Below are 17210 nucleotides of genomic sequence, written 5' to 3'. Positions count from 1 at the left end.
GTGTTGGAATAAAGGGTGAGAAAACCCTGTCTTGTCTAAACCTTTCATGGAGGGCTTTCTAAAGGAAAAAGAAAAGCTCAGTCCATCTGTGACCACACCGTTCCACACACCGATCTTTCCTGTCTGCGTCAGCACTTTGCTAATACCTACAAAACATAAAAGAAGCCTAAAAATACCAAAGTGAGTCTGAACAGCTTTCCTATTAGGTATATTATAGTACAACACTGCACATATAGGTTATCAATGGGTATTGGGGAATCTTTCAAAAAGATAATGTAGGTTTAGAGCAAGAATGACTGAACGCTGTCATCACATGGCCAGATTGTGAGGACTTTAAGTGATTGTTTTGGCTTGTTCCTTTAACATGCAGTGAATCTGTGTACTTCTGTGCCATCTAGTGGTTATGAAGCATTCAACATAACATTCTGTAATATTTTAATGCCTTAGTGATGCACAATGCATAACACGTTATTTAAGAATTTATTTTTACCTGTATCAAGTTCACACTAAATATATAGTTTAAAAATATGATGTATTCTACATTTACTCAAACTCAAAACTAGGCCCACACAATCTGTGCGTGCAGAAATCTGCAGAATTCCACAGCCCATCATTGAGTATATTTATTTAGTTGTGTGTAAATTATATATTAATTCAGTTTTTAAATTAATTTCAGTAATATTATTGTCTAATATGAAAATGCTTGTATGATTTATTTACAATAGATTTTGTAAAGTAATATTTTCTGTCTTTTACTAGATATATTAAATGAGAGACTTGCTTTGTTTACTAAATAAGTGAATCTAATTGGATTTGAGTTGCAAACATTAAATAAAAGCAAAAATATATATATTATTTTTTTTATTTTACATATTAAGTTTCTTGTTAAGATACTCCTGAAATAATTCCTCATAAATCCACAGATTTTTGACAAAATTGTGTGCAGAAATAGAAAAAAGAAAAAGAAAAAAAAAAGTCAGCAGATTCTGTCTGGCTTTACTTAAAACTCACTTAAACTAGTTTAAGGCATCTCTAACTTCTGTATACTTCAAGAAAATTCTATTAAAGAAATTAGAGCTTCATCTACATTGAGTTTAAAAAAAAAAAAAATCTGTCAAAACCTATCTCTTCTTTTTTTTTTTTTTTTAGGACTCACTTTTACATTTATTTTTATTATTTAAATTTTATTGCAGCTTATTTTGTCCTGTCTCTCCAGTTGTTTATTATTGTTGCCATGTGTTGTTAAGCACTTTGATCAACATTCATCTTGTTTTAAAGCACTATATAAAATTTAAATTTATGAAAGTATTTTCACTAATTAGTTTTGATGGATGTTTTTCGCTTTTGCTGAATTATTTTGAACGGAGTTGTATTTTAAAAGTTAAATGAGATATCATGTTACCCTGATGAAAGCAAGTGTTGCCGAAATGCGTATGTGCAGTTTTAAAGAATAGCCATGTTAATAAATAATACAAAATAATAATTCCTTATACACCTTTTTAGAGCTTTTCTGGATACATTTTGGAAAGAATCTCCTCATCCATCACAAGGCACATAAAGGCTTTTCAAATTGTTTTATATTATTTTGTTTTCTTCATAAATGCCTTATTCAAAGAGCAGAAACATGTTAATTACCCCTGAACTTTTGGGTTGAATATGTTTTTAAAAGACATCTTTTAATGTAGTGATAAGCATACTGATACTTTTCTGCCAGGACATTGTCAGACTTTGCAAAAGCACAACTTCAATATAAACCAGACCATGAAACATAAATCAGTGTAAACTAAATGTTTATTTAGAGTCAGGTTATTATATAGTCAAAACCAAAATTACTAACTTAACATTTACATTTACATTTAGTCATTTAGCAGATGCTTTTATCCAAAGCGACTTACAAATGAGGACAAGGAAGCAATTTACACAACTAAGAGCAACAATGAATAAGTGCTATAGGCAAGTTTCAGGTCTGTAAAGTCTAAGAAGGGAAGTATTAGTAGTATTAGGAATTTATTTATTTTTTATTTTTTTTAACTCCCCTAGCAAATTCTTTTGCTTTTAATCAATCCGCAAGATGTCGTTGTTGTTTTTTTTTTTTTTTTTTTTTTTGTTTTTTTTTGGCTCTGGAGGCCTAATTAATAGAATATTGATTTTGACACAAAAATCAGTTTAAACCAATGTGCTTTTAGAGTCAAGTTGTTACATATAATCTTGTGAAGGTCGCAGGCAAGATTATCGGTTTTAACCAAACTGGTCCTATGGTAATTTACCGTAATTGTTTTAAAGAGAGCTCATGGTATCTTATGCACAGCGGATCACCCATTGTATTCTGCGTTTCAGCCTCTGCCATCAGGACGTCTTTTTAGGTTTCCTGTATGCAGGAAAAATAGAATGAAAAATTATTTTATAATAGTGGCTATTAGGACATTAAAGGAGTCAGGCGGGGAGGGAGATGCATCTAAAAAATATTGTGTGTTGTTTGGCAATATTTTGGTTATGTGTACATGGAACTTTGCCTGTGTTATTGCACCTTGCAGCAATTTTAGTTTCCTTAAATGGGAAAATAAAGTTGAGTCCGAGTCAGTCAAGACAATGAAATAGCCCTCAAATACTTTTAATCAACAAACAAGATTTATTTTATTTTTTTTTTTGTCAGGAAATGCCACAAGCATCTTCCAAAATATAAGACAATGTACAAGAAGCATCTTTGTGGAAAAAAATATCTCTCAGGTTTTGTTAACATTTTAACAAAATCTTAATGTTAGCATTTGCAGGGGTATGAATAATTTTAACCTTCACCGAATATTCTAATTATTATAATAAGTTTTATACATCGATAGAAAAAATAAAAACAGAGAATAAAGACAGATGAAGAGTTACAGTGTTTGCACCATGCATTAAACTTGAATTTAATGCAGTGCTTTTTGTCTGGTCTGAGACTCACTTAATATCGTATATCAGGCACAGTAACGATCAGTTTTTAAATGTGGCAATTTTGTAATGGAAAGACAGTTCACAGATAATAATCAGTCCGATTTCCAGAAACCAAGGCAGTGAATCCAGGAACAGAAAGGTCTCTGGAGGTCTAACTAATAGAATAAACATTGATTTTGAACATAAATCAGTATAAACCAAATGTGTATTTAGTGTCAGGTTGTTACAGTTAAGACCAAGAAGTTATTCATACCCCTAATAAATTATTTTACATTTAATCAATCACCAAGATTTATTTATTTATTTATTTATTTATTTATTTATTTATTTATTTATTTATTTATTTATTCATTTATTTTTATTTTTTATTTTTTGTTTAAATACCACAGGTATAATAACAAATATAATAACATGATGCGAGACATGGGACGATTACTGTTTTCAAGGTATACCCTGGTTTGGAAAAGTCAAGGTTTTATAACCGCCAAAGTTTTCTGTAATACCGTTCCTAAGGTATGTAACAGTATCTCCAGTGGAAAAGATATCCAAAGATGCAGTTTTAAATTGTAATAAATTCAGTGTTTTTGAAACTAATGAAGACAGCAAAAATCAACAATTATTTAGCCATTTAGCCTGTTCCAAAATATTATAAACGTTACTCAAAATAAAATATATTGTGTTTAAAGGGGAAAAAGGTGTTGTTGTTTTTTTTTACTCAAACATTTATAAAGAATGTATTTTAGAGCAGTAATCACAATACCATGAAACCGTGATATTTTTATCTAAGGTTATCATACCGTCAGAATCTTATACCGGCCCATGCCAAGATGATGAACAAGAGAAACTATTGTGGAATAAAAGGTTTCTAAGCTTTTACTTACATTTGAACAACAATTTAATGTCAGAATTTGCTAAATAATTTAACCATGACTGAATATCTCATACATCAACAGATAAAATAAAGACAGAAGAAGAGCTTACAGTGTTTGCACCATGCATTAAACTTTATTGACCTTTTTTTCTCTTTTGAACTTCAAAGCATTAAATAATACTGTAATAAATAAAATAAGAGCTATGTACATTGCCCAAAGGGGGAAACAAGGCAAAACTCAAGAACACATTTTTAGACTAAAACCTGATTTAATGTGACAAAGATTTCCCTTTTGCTTTCAGCATGATGTCCCGACAAATATTTCATGCAGCTAAGAAATTCCTATGACTGAAAGTAGAACTTAAAATTGGCATCAAAACAATCACAAAACAATAACACTTTTTTTGTACAATGTGGCACCAAAGACAGAAACCAACAGCATAGGCAACTGCACGTGTCTTTTTTAAACCTGTGATTTATATACTGTGTATATAAAAAAAATGCAAACAATGCTTAACCAATTGAACCAACGTAACAATTCTGAACAGCACAGCCACAACTGTGGCACACATTAAAAAAATTGAATCTTTCCTATGATGCAACACGTTAGCATTACTCTTTATTTATTGGTTTTCTTTTAAGCAGGAGCTTTAACTGCAAGTCAGAGAGCTGCTTTACAAAAATACTTTGTGTAAACTTTTCTCCAAAGGCACTGCTACCAAATGGGCCAAACAGTGCACCGATTCAAAATGGTGGTGTCCGGGAAAGGCCAGGCTGAAATGTGGCGTCTCATTCTCTCCGACCCCTCACTTTCACAACAATCATGCTACACTTGTGCTCCACAGTATAATTCCATACAACAATATACAATCCATCTTCCTAAATCCTCCCGCCTCTCATGCCTAAAGGAGTTTTATACATGTGATCCAATGTGCAAAATGCAGCACAAAAACACGATGAGGGAAAGCTAAAAGAAACACTTTCTCGGTTAAGAAATACCATAAAAATAATCAGGATAAACCCTTAAATACTTTTTTTTTTTTTTTGCACATGCCCACTTTCAACTCACAGCTAGAGCAGAAACTACAATATAAACTAAATGACATTTGTGAACTAAGCAACACCAAACAACTCTTGCTAAGAACGAATTATAAATACCCTGTGCCTGCAATGATATTCCTATCAATTTGCAAAAAGCCTAATAGATCAAAAAACAATGAATTTAGTTTGCTACAGTATTTTGTGAGTGATGCATATTTATGAAGGACCTCAAGGCATGCATGCTAACATCTATAGCATGCTGCAGATCAGAGGACGCGAGTCCCTGCTACACACTTATAGAAGAAAAGGATCAAAATGATGAAAGGCAAGACTTCTCTACACAAGAACAGGCCATAATCGGAATACTTCAGTCTCTGTTACAAAGAAATATCTTTTTGATGTCAGCTACTCCATTTACTTGCTTCACTGCAGAACACTGACAATTTTGTGCAATATAGAGACCGTGAACTACTTTAAAAGGTTGCAACAATCCAGGAGGAAAAATAGGGAAACATAAAAACTGAGGTTTCTCTGTCACAAAAGACACAAATGCCTTAAAAAGAAAGAAAGAAATCGCTGTGAGCGCAGCAGCAGATCCCTTTATGATTGTAATAAAAATATGTAAAACTTCTGCTTGCATTTCAAAATGTATATCTAGCTTTTTTTCCGAGGACAAAAAAAGTGCCTTCACTTTTCACATTTAATTGTAAAAGGTTACAAAAATATTCTAAAATACTCTAATATGTGCACTTGCTAAATGTACAATACTTTTTTTTTAAACTCTTATTTTGTATTTTGGTGGTTGTTTAGCTAAAACAACTTAAAATGAAAGGACAATGGTGTTTTGCTGGGATTATCACATACTAAAACAATACATAATAACACTGGTGAGCATACCTGTCAACACTGAGATGTGAAAATAAGGGATAACCTAAAAAAAAAAACAACAACAAAAAAAAAACAGAAATTTCCCAAATTACTAATTCTGTTCATCTGGAGCAGTTTCATTGTGAATAAAGAGTTGAAATGGTCAGTAATAATTTAATCAATCTGATTACAGAGCAGCGAATGAATCCCTCATTTAGATTTTTTTGGTTTGATTACATTAAATGACAGAAGTGTCACATTAATAAAATGCACAGATCTAAAAATGAAAGCTTATTTGACTACTTCCTTACATATTATGCTTATTTAAGACTAAATTTGTTGTTTAAATGAAAACCTACCAAGATCGACATGTTTAGATATTATTATTATTATTATTTGTATATGTCTGTTACCCAAAACCTAGAGAGTCTAATTATTGCCACTCTTCATAGAAAGATTAAAAACACAGGAGAAATACGGGAAAATACCTTTACAGGATGATAGCGGGATAGAACTGTAAAATACAGAAGAATCCAGGAAAAGCAGGAGGGTTGACAGGTATGCTGGTGAGGTGAGTTTGTTTCTTTCAAACACTGTTCAGAATATCAATAAAAAGTAAATTGTGCAGGTTTCATTGAGTAGATAACCATTAAAATCTCTCTCTCTCAATTTTCCTTGAGGTCTGTACAAATAATAGTAACACACTTGGGGGAAATGGACTGAGCAAATGTAACCTGTGTGCAAGGAATGTATATTCACTACTGTATCGCTTTGAATGCCCACAAAGACCAAAAGACTCTTTCACAGGACTCGATGCACTGAACAGTGCAACAAAAGTGCAGCCAATGACTGCTTTTCACACTTTTTACTGTGCCAAGAGTTGTCTCCTGCATTGAAATCTTCATCTAGACCATGTTTTGAGCCTATTACATGTGCTGTAAGATCATAGCAATGCTCATTAGCTAACAGCATCACAAGGTCTTCAATCCTTCACTACTGACTATCATGAGCTTTGATGTCAAAGGCAGCAGACCAAGAAAAAACATCCAAAACCCATTTCACTGTTTTTAAGAGCCCTTCAAAAATAAAAAGCAGGCACTGGTACAACATATAATCAAATATTTGCAAAACATCGATACTTTTGTACGGACATGATGTGGTGGGGGGAAAAATGTTCTCATTCACTTCCTCATCACTGTCAAATCAGTTGTTTAATCATTTAAGTTAAATCATTGCCACATTATATTCACAAAATGTCTTGCTTTTTCAATTTGGTTCATATCGTAGAACTCATTTTCTAATTTGTTTTTTTATTTGAAATATGGTCACATTTTTCTCATTTATTCCCTCGTTTTACTCATATTTTCCTAGTTTTGATTAAACCACAGGCATGAGTGATTTCAATGTCTTGTGTTTTCTGTATACCATCTGCACTGTGACTGGCTCAATCAGTTCCACTTTGTTTTTATACAGGGCTGTGTGAAATATATGGATTCTTTGATATCACTTTATCACCAATTTAACAAAACATGGAGGACAAAAGAATCTCTGTCACATCCCGTGTAGACAGCATCCAAATATCTTGCCCTGGGTAGATCCTGCGACAACACAATGACCCTGCAAAGCCACTTTAGCTATAAAATATATATATATAAAATATATAAAATAATAATAATAATAATAATAATAATAATAATAATATTAATGTTCAGTTTTTTATTATTATTATTATTATTATTATTTTAGACAATGGTTTTATAAAACCGTTTTGAATTACAAAGCAGTTTTATTTCTTAACCTGTAATATAGACATATGCTGATATTCAATAATTCAATACATTGTGATAATAAATCTGCATAATATTGTGGGCACTATAAAGTTTAAATAATAATTCACAGTATTTTGAAGTGCTTTTTAAGAAATAAGAATATTAACACTGTTTGCAGAAGTGCTTACAACAGCAGCAAACACTTGAAAACTTCATTGGTTCGCTGAATGGTTCAAACATTTTCACTTGTTATGATGTTTCACATCTATTCATGCTGAAATACAGTTTAAAAGTTCTGGGACTATTTATTGGGCTAATGTTAACTATCATTTAGTAAACATCAGTTAATTTAAATAAACTCCACATAAAAAGTACAAGAGCTTTTATTAATCGTATGTAATGTTAATTTTAATGCCTAATGCCTTGAAATTGTAATCTGATTACAAGTCTTAACTGTTTCATTAAGTGTGGTTAATAAAATTTAAAAATTAACATTTTAAATGAAATATTAAATATTAATATCAGTCATTATATTACTGATATTGAACCAAATCCATATGAAAAATAATCAAATCACCACATTGGTCACAACACCTAGTTCTACTTTACGTTCTCACTTTACAAAGTAAGCCAAGAAAAGCTCAGATCATGTCACTGGCTTGCACATACTTATTTATAATTATAATAATAGCGTCGCGTGATCGACGTGACTCATGGCATTAGCCTTGTGTGCAGTCATGCATTTATACTTCTGCATGCTGTTTGTGTTGCTCTGCAATAACACTTCCAAAACGCTAGCTGGCAGTAGGCTTTTATGTTCCTCTGTGTCCAGTTACATCACTGGTGTTTTGTTTTTTCCTGATTGCTACCTTAATGTACAAGTGGCTAACTGCGGGAACTGGCAGACGTGCAACAACTTTAATCATAAGGTAAACACATAAGTCTCCATCTGGACCTCCTTCACAGGACTCGACACTTGTAAACACTCGCTCCACTGGGCTCGATCACACTTGTCACAGCTGCCCAAGCTTACCAATAACAGAGCTTGCACTACGCATCGTTGCGACATGTAGTTAAATTTTTTGAGAGGTGCGCATCAGCGTTAGCATCAGCCATGGCAAGGGCTATGCGAAGGCTGTGCCGGACCATACGCGTGCGCTTGACGCAAAAGTATAAATCAGCCTTTAACAAGCATTGTGTAGAGAGAGGTTCCCTGTGAGGTTTTTGTCTCAGAGTTTTTCATTTAATTACTTTGATTTGATTTGAACCACATTAAAATAGACATCATATGAGTGCAAAATGGCTTCAACTAAACTTAAATGAGTAAACTGTGGCCATGATTTAACTATGAGGGAGGGAATGAATAATTTGTAAACATATTCTAAATTCATGGTTATAATAACTTTTTTTCCACGTCACGTTCAGGAGGGCACTGCACTTTTGAATGGCAAACAATGGAGAAAGCAATGTCTGCAATTACAGAACCTATCTGGAGGAGCTAACTGGATCAATCTAACTAATCTAACATTGACCCTTCGAACTGGAGTCATGTGAAAGAGCCTTCATTAACAGCATCATGTGAAAGAGCCGCACATTAAGAACCAGGCAGCAGGAACTCCTATTGCCCCTGTTGATTGTGCTGTGAGAATCGTTTCAGCACCCTGATAAAGTTGATGATCAATGCATTACTCATGTAAAAGCTTCTCTGGTTTGGAATATCCAAACAGTTTAAAGTCAGCTTCATAGAGCCTGTACAGCTCTTTTCTGGTTTCTAAAGGTATGTTGGCGAACCAGTCCTGCTCCCAACTGCTGACCGTTCTGTTGCGATGGCTTTCTGGGAACTCGACGATATTGTCTACGCGGAGAATACGCAACAAGTGCTCAGCGTCCTCATCCAAAGTCTCCAGCTTCCCCACGAAATCATAATTTATCTGGCAGGGATGGCACAAACGGTACATTTGTCTCCAGTGCTCGTTGAAAGGCATCTCTTTCTCAGTGCTAGGATCCAATAAATACTGAACGAAATTTGAGAAAGACGGTCGAATTCCTGCGGCAAAGGCGTCCACTACTGATGCCGGTGGATCGGTGTAATTGCTGTATTTTTTTAGCATGACATGAGCGAATCTCTTGTAGAAGTCTTCGTTCTCTTGTTCGAATTTGTTGCGATAGGCAGAAATCAGTCGTACAAAAGGGTCCCGCACAAACAAAAACTTGGTGTATTTCTTGAGCTTGATTTTCATGAGGTGCCGTGAAAACTTTCCATAGCGCTTCCAGAACTTGTTGAAGGTGAAGTGCAGGCTACTGTTGTGGATGAGCTCCTGAGGAACATCTAGAGGGTCTTGGTAGGGCACACCATCCACTAGCAGGCTCTCACTCAGCACAATCATAATGCGCTTCCAGTTTGTGCAGGCCACCTTGGGAACGTAACAGTAGATAATCCCATGCCTGTCGTCCACGATGAGGTGATCCAACTCTTTATTGGGAATGTCGTCAAAAGTTCTGTTCTTTCCGGGGAAGTCAAAGACGCTTTTGTTGCCGCACACATCCTGGATCAGCTGCTTTCTATTTTCCTGCTTTTGCTTTTTCTCAGGATCAATGGGGGACAGATGGATCTTCCACTCTCGTCTCGGGACAAATTTCTCATCTGATTTCTCAGAGGACTGATTGTGAGGTTCTCCAGGAGGGGGTTCTCCTCGCACCTGTTCTGTAGGGTCTGCGGTTCCTTCTAGAAACTGGTTGACAAATGCATCTATGTCCGTCAAGAACGAGCTCTCCTTGTCTTCCTCTACTTTCTTTTCAGGCCCACGACGGCCCTGTGGAGAGAGGCGTGACGGATGGGGTCCGGAGATGGTAGTGTGCAAGTAAAAATTAGAGGCCCCCACATCATCCCAGTATATGATTATAAGAAGGATCATGAAGACGGCACCCACAATCATGAAAATGCGGAATAACCTTGACTTTCCCATTTTGGTAGATTTTGATTGAGAAAGAGCCATTCTCACCTCAACTCCATTATACAAGCGACTGCCCAGACTGCATTCATCATTCTCTGAAGTAAAAGGAAACAAATCAGAAAAGGGAAGTCAAGACTGTGGCTGACATATGTGGCACAATCTTGTGGTTCTCATTACACAACAGACAACTAACATTTTAGATTCTCTTTATATGATAAAGCATTCAAACTTCCTTCTGACTGGTTAATCATGACTGAGCATTCTATTTTAGTATAATAAAAAACTATATTTCATCACTTACCATGAAAACACAGTGGTGCTGTGTCAATTTAAATTGTTAGCTTAAAAAGCTAGAATAAAATAAAACACACATATTTTACCTCAATTTAAATTCAATGCTAATTGCTCATTTTAGGTGGTAAGAGTTGACAGATTTCACCAGAAATTGAGGAACATATGACCGTCTCTGATCATCTCTCTCACCTTTTTGTTTTTTCAGGTGAAGACAAAATTTCATCTAGTAGAAAACATTAGACATGTTTAAAATGTTGAGGCAAAATTAGATCACGTTATATCATCAATATTTTGTGTGTTTCATAAAAACAAGGCACATGATCATACCTGAGGTGGCTGTTATTCTCAGTCGTTTTGTAGCAAATGAAGCTACATTTACACTGTTGGTTCAAATAAGATTATATGCGTATACAAATGGAATCTTATGTAAACAACTTACTGTCCAAACTCTGAATCATATGGAGCCAGATCAGTCTCATAAAAGTTTTACAAAATAATTAATAAATTCATAACATAATTTATAAAAACACAAATCCAATTCAGAATAGACCCTTTACTCATTTCCTGGTTTCTCAGTAGCAGAAGTAGTCATTGTTAGGTAAACTTAGAGTTGAGCTAATTGGAGAATACAGCAATTTTTTTTTTTTTTTACAATTGTATTTGCTGAAATAAAAGAAAAACTCCATGATGGTGTTAAGACTGATGACGGCAACCAGACGACAGAATAACATCAAATTTACTCACAGCCCCATAAAAACATTAGAAACACCTCACCTAAGTGATAATTACTTTTTTTTTTTTTATTTGACACAAAGGTGATATAATACATTCATAAATACAGATAAGTTCTAATGTCTTTTTTCGAAAATCTAATTACTAAAATCTTTCAAGGATTTAAGATTATGATGACCGTTAAATGCGTCATAATAGTCTTGTGAAAGGGTCCATTTCAAAATCCAAGTAGTAAATTCAAAACACAGTTTATCAATACATAAATCTAATTTGTAAATTAAAAAAACTGTTCATAAATACACAAATATAATTTGTAAAGTTAAAAAACTGTTCATAAATACACAAGTCTAATTTGTAAATTCAGAACAATTCATAAATACACAAATCTAATTCAGAATTTCAAAATCAAATTCATAATTCAAAACACAATTCATAAATATACAGACTCAATTAATTTGGGCAAATGTTTATTCCTTTTACTTGTGAATTCACAAATTGGTTTTGTGCATCTATGAATTTACATATTGGATTTTGTACATATGAATTGTGCTGTTACTTTTGAGACTGATCTGGCTCCATAGCATCACAATTGTTAAAAACTTAATTTTGCATCCTGAGGTGCACTTTTTCTTTCCCGAACATCTGAATTGGATTTCTGACAATGGTACTGTGTTGGTATACATATTATACATTTTAAAAAAATTCAGAAACAATGTTTGCAATGCAGACACTATCTTACAAAATAACATGTTTCCTTTGTGCTGGATGACGTCTCCTTAAGCAGCAGCAGAAATATATAATGCTAGCATGTGCAGCTTCATTTCCTGCTACCATCTTCAGTGGCCTAATTATTCTTAGAGCTTTATAGACCACAGACAAGCAACTTATTGTAACTTTCCACTCAACTTACAGCAAAAACACTCAGCATGTTTTCCTAAAATAGTGTTTGATTATTTTACATTTTATGTAGTGTGAGTCAAAAATTAACAGTACCCAAATGTTGTGCAACAGATTTCCAGAAATATGACTTAAATATTATTATAAACCACATATGATTGTAGATTCTCCTTGGATTAAAACAAAAGGCAGAGAATCTGAAGGAGATTTTTAGGTGGAAAGTGATTTTTAAAACTGTGTAGTATTTTCTAGCCTTAAAGAGAATGTGCTAATTTAAAAATAGAAACGTGGAAATCCTTTAATTTACTCACCCCTCAGGCTAAGGCTGCACGATATATTGTTTCAGCATTGATATCGCAATGTGTGCATCTGCAATAGTCACATCGCAGGATATGCAATGTTGGTTTGGATTATAGTTGATCAGCACCACAGTTAAGAATGCCTGAGAATTGTTGGGTAACTTCAAAGTGTAACTAAAACAGAGTGAAAATGTATCATTTGCATGTGTTTTGAAAGCATTTCAAGAGAGATTGAAGCATTTGGGGAGAAAAAGAACAACATTTGTAACTTTGAAGAAACAATAATTCTTCTTTTTATTAATACAATAAAGTCTATACATTGCTATTTAACATTTTACAATTGATTTGAATATTCTGTACTTGAATTCTGTTTGACACTCCAGAAAACCATAACGCTGTTTGTTTTACTTTTTTCTTTGCTCTATTACCACCTCAGAAAAAAAAAAGTGTCTCTCCATGTACCACCATAATGACCAATATTGAAATACAGTAGCGTAGTAGGCCTTATTAAGCAGCTAAAGCTCTGCAGAGTTCAAAAACCAGGCAGATTAATTACTATTATTATGAATACTTATTATTGTGAAACACTTTAACCATTATAAATAGTTTGAACATTAACACTGTACTGTGCTTACAGGAAAAAAATAAATAAAATGTCAACATTTAAATTAAAATGTGCTTTTAAAAGTTAATAAAAAAATAGCTCTGTTCTTAAAAAGTAAAAAAAGAAAACTTCTGTGCGTAAATGTAAAGTATTATCATAAAGCAGCTTATTCATCAAAACCTGCAAATGTTCCTTGGACCTTATAAATATAGGCTGTATGCCATCATATTCATATATAAACTCTTTTGAAATCTAAACATTAGTGTGTATTTTAAATATACCATTTGAATTTAAATATTTAATTTAGAAATTAGACCTGCTCACTGAGCATAAGAGTAGGCTTTGTGTGCCAGAAAAGCAGGTGATTAAACTAAACCCATCAACATTGGGATTATATATAAATACGGGATGTGCCCCCAACAACCGTTACAAATATGGGGAGGAAATTAGCTTCAAATGATAGAATACATTAGAAAAATTTTAATAAAATAAAAGGTTTATCCTTTTAAAATCAATTTGCTGATCACATCGGTGTTAGTATACGCATTAAAGGGTTAAAGCGTGTTTATTTTTTACTTTAATTATTCAGTGATTCCTCTGCGTACCACTAGAAGGAAGCCTGTGTACCACTGTTTGACAACCACTGCTCTATTGTATACATTGTTGCTTGCAATTTGTTTATTTTTTGTCCATGATTCATTCCCCAACAAAACCACCATAATCAGTCTAAATTCAAGATTTCTTCCCCAAAATAGTGCTATTGAACCATCTGTTAAAACTGCATTCATATCGCTATACATATCGCATAAAGATATTGCAATGTCTGATTTTATTAAATATTGTGCAGCCCTACCACAGACCATCTAAAATGTGGGTGACTTTCTTTCTTCAGTGCAACATTTATTGTTTTGAGTGCATACAGTACAAAATGTAACAATGATGTAATAACAACAATGTAAAGTTTCCAGCATAAAACATTTGTTTGGCTTTATAAGACCTCTGTGTGTCCTCATTTATTTTGTTTTGCCTATACTTTTTATGACTCTCAGAGTGTAGGTGGTCATTGAGCTGGATTTTATGAATCACCAAGGACCACTTTCAACTAAAATTCTTCTTTTATGTTCCACTTAGGGGGGGGGGGGGGGGGGGGGGGGGTATGGGAGACATATTGGATGGCCTGGGTGCAAATAAATTACTTGTCTATTATTTGTCCATTCACATGGGCTCAATTATTTTATATTTTTTTGTGATTTTCTTACCAAGTCTACAGACTTCTCCATCTCTTACAGATTTGCTACATTGCAGTGTATAGTATGCGGTCTTTGCAGATCTTTTACTTAAGGTAAACATTTGAACATTCATGCACATATTTATCTGGGAAATATCAGTCAGGCAGCTGTTATCACAAAATAAACTCAGGCAGGGTTTGTTTAACCATAATAACTGGCTCGACTGAACATTATCCCTTACATAATGTAGAGGGATTTTTAGTTTAAACAGATTTATTTAGTAAGTAATGTAACCCCTACCAAGAGTTACTCCGCCACAGGGCTTTTAGATGACCCAGAAAATGTTTACAGGGCACTCACAGAATAACACAAAGACATCAAATATTAATGTGATTATTATCTTACTTACAGGAAAGTGCAGGGGGAGAATATGAACACATATTACACAGGAAACCAACAGCAATTTCCACCAATCATAGTATTGTTGAAGAACAACCATCTGGTGAAAACTGGCGTGTGACAGAAACCAAGGCACTGATAACTCATAACTATTGGCTCATTTGGTGAATGGCGTCACGGCACAACAGAATGATGATGCTACTACAAACAAAATATGCGTGCGTAGTAGCGTGGCGTAATAATCATTCAAAAATACTGACGTAAATGCAAACGCCTGCGGATTTTTTTTTTTTTTTTTTTGATTTATGGTCATGTGTGTGTACACATATACAGAAATCCAGGTCAATTGTTATTATTCCAAGGACTGAAATATATACAAAGCGGCTACACATTTGCCATGCTCTCGTGCTCATTTCAAAGGCAAAGGCGACCCCTCACATTCAGCTGGACACAATGCAGCTCTTTGACACCATCTCTGACTGTGGGAGGAAGCTGCAAACATTCGAGCTTATCCGCGAAAACTACGAGCGAGCCATTCATGTATAGATGCCCCTTTTCCTTTCTGCTGATTTCCGTTAAACCGGAAGATGATTGCTTTTCCACTGACAATACGAAGACATCAAATCAGATCTAGAGCAAGTGCAAAGACGTGCCTTACGCCACTTTTTTGTTCCATAGGAAGTCATGAAGCTACTCGTGCCAGGTATTTTCTTTTTTCGCTCGGCTGTGATTCGAGCACACACATTTAAACGAGTATTATGTTCCATGTGATATGGTCGAAATGAATGTGTAACGTGTCAAATCATGGCTGTAATGATCGTGGTCTCACCTCATAGCATGAGTCTGATTTCTCGGCAGGCAGGCAGACGGCGTCAGCTGAGGAGGGATGTGCGCGGGGTGTTGACACAGCAGCGCTTCAGTGCTCCGCGCACATCTCGCGAGATTTCCCAGCGAACGCGAGATTCTGCGTAACGTTTACATTATTGATGACTTCTGTCAGCATATACTCTCACTTTTAAGAAGTGTGTTCTTCACTCGTTCTTTTTAAATATACATAAGAACATGATTGCATTTTGAAAGGTGCCACAGAATATTGTAGGGGATAAACTATTTACTACAACTATTAAGGGATAGTTCACTGAAAAAGGAAAAGTGTTTCATCATTTAATCACCCTTGTTTGCCTTTTGTCTGTTAAACACGAAGACGTTTTGAAAAAAAGTTGAAAACCTGTGACCATTGACTTCCATATTATTTTATTTTCCGATTATGGGTGCCAATGGTTGTTTTCAACAGAATAAAGAAAGTGGAGGGAAGTAAACTGAGTAAATTTTCTTTTTTGGGTGAACTATCCCTTTAAATAACATTTTTTGACAATATGTAACAGTTAAAAGTAAGAATAAAATAAATGCAAACAAAATAAAACGTGAGTTAGTAAATAGTATGTCATAGGAATTGAAATGGTCGATATAAGACTTAAAAAATTGCAAGAAACTAAATGTATAGAGCAACAGGATTTAAATGATCAATAGCAGACAAGAGGTTTTCAAAATAAACAGTAGTCCGCATTTGAAATGGATCAAAAAAGTTCCTCAGAAATGTTCTAATCTAAGGCAAGAATGGGAATTATAGGACAACTTCGATGAAAGGTTTTGATAGACCTCAAATATTGACTACAGTATTTCCTACTGTGTGTGGAGACAAAAAGATAACTGGAAAAACTTCAATCAATGTCAAAGTTATTCATCTTTAACACAATTTGTTCCCAATCCAAGTCCTCGGAATCCCCGCTCTGCACATTTTTTATGTCTTCCTTACTTAACGCATCAGATTCAAATGACCAACTTGTTAATGGCAAGATTCATGAACTGAGCCTTGCGTGTCACATACAAAACATACAAAATGTGCAGGGCAGAAAGTCCAGAGGATCAGAATTGGAACCAACTACCAATTATGGGAATTTCATCCAATTAAAAAAAAAAAAATGTGTTTTGATCATTGATGTGTATTAAAATAATATACATGCATACATACATAGATACAAACACATTTTAAACTAATTGGTAAATATATAAGGTCTGAAAGTGAGACCCTTTGTATGGATTTCATAGCAGTTTTAGTAAAAATGGCTGAAGTGCAACAACTGATACAGTATTACAAACTATATAAATGCAGCACAAACATGTGTTATTCCTGTCTGAAATAAGCTCATCTTAAAGTTAAACAAGACAAAACTGACTAATTATACATTACAAAACATTTGCAACCGTAAGCATCCTGTCAGCTTGCTTCAACAGAAGAAAAAAAAAAAAAACACAACAAAAG

General features: G+C 34.2%; 1 protein-coding gene across 1 annotated transcript; it reads right to left on the bottom strand.

Moving 5' to 3' along the window:
- Positions 1-9139: 9139 nt before the first annotated feature.
- chst12a (carbohydrate (chondroitin 4) sulfotransferase 12a) lies at positions 9140-10515 on the bottom strand. The gene is given in 1 exon segment (NM_213547.2): positions 9140-10515. A coding segment is annotated over 1 exon segment (1311 nt). The 5' UTR covers positions 10476-10515; the 3' UTR covers positions 9140-9164.
- Positions 10516-17210: the final 6695 nt, after the last annotated feature.

The sequence above is a fragment of the Danio rerio genome, chromosome 3, assembly GCF_049306965.1.
Source record: "Danio rerio strain Tuebingen ecotype United States chromosome 3, GRCz12tu, whole genome shotgun sequence".
In the NCBI taxonomy this organism is placed as follows: domain Eukaryota; kingdom Metazoa; phylum Chordata; class Actinopteri; order Cypriniformes; family Danionidae; genus Danio; species Danio rerio.
This window is presented reverse-complemented; position numbering and strand designations above follow the sequence as displayed.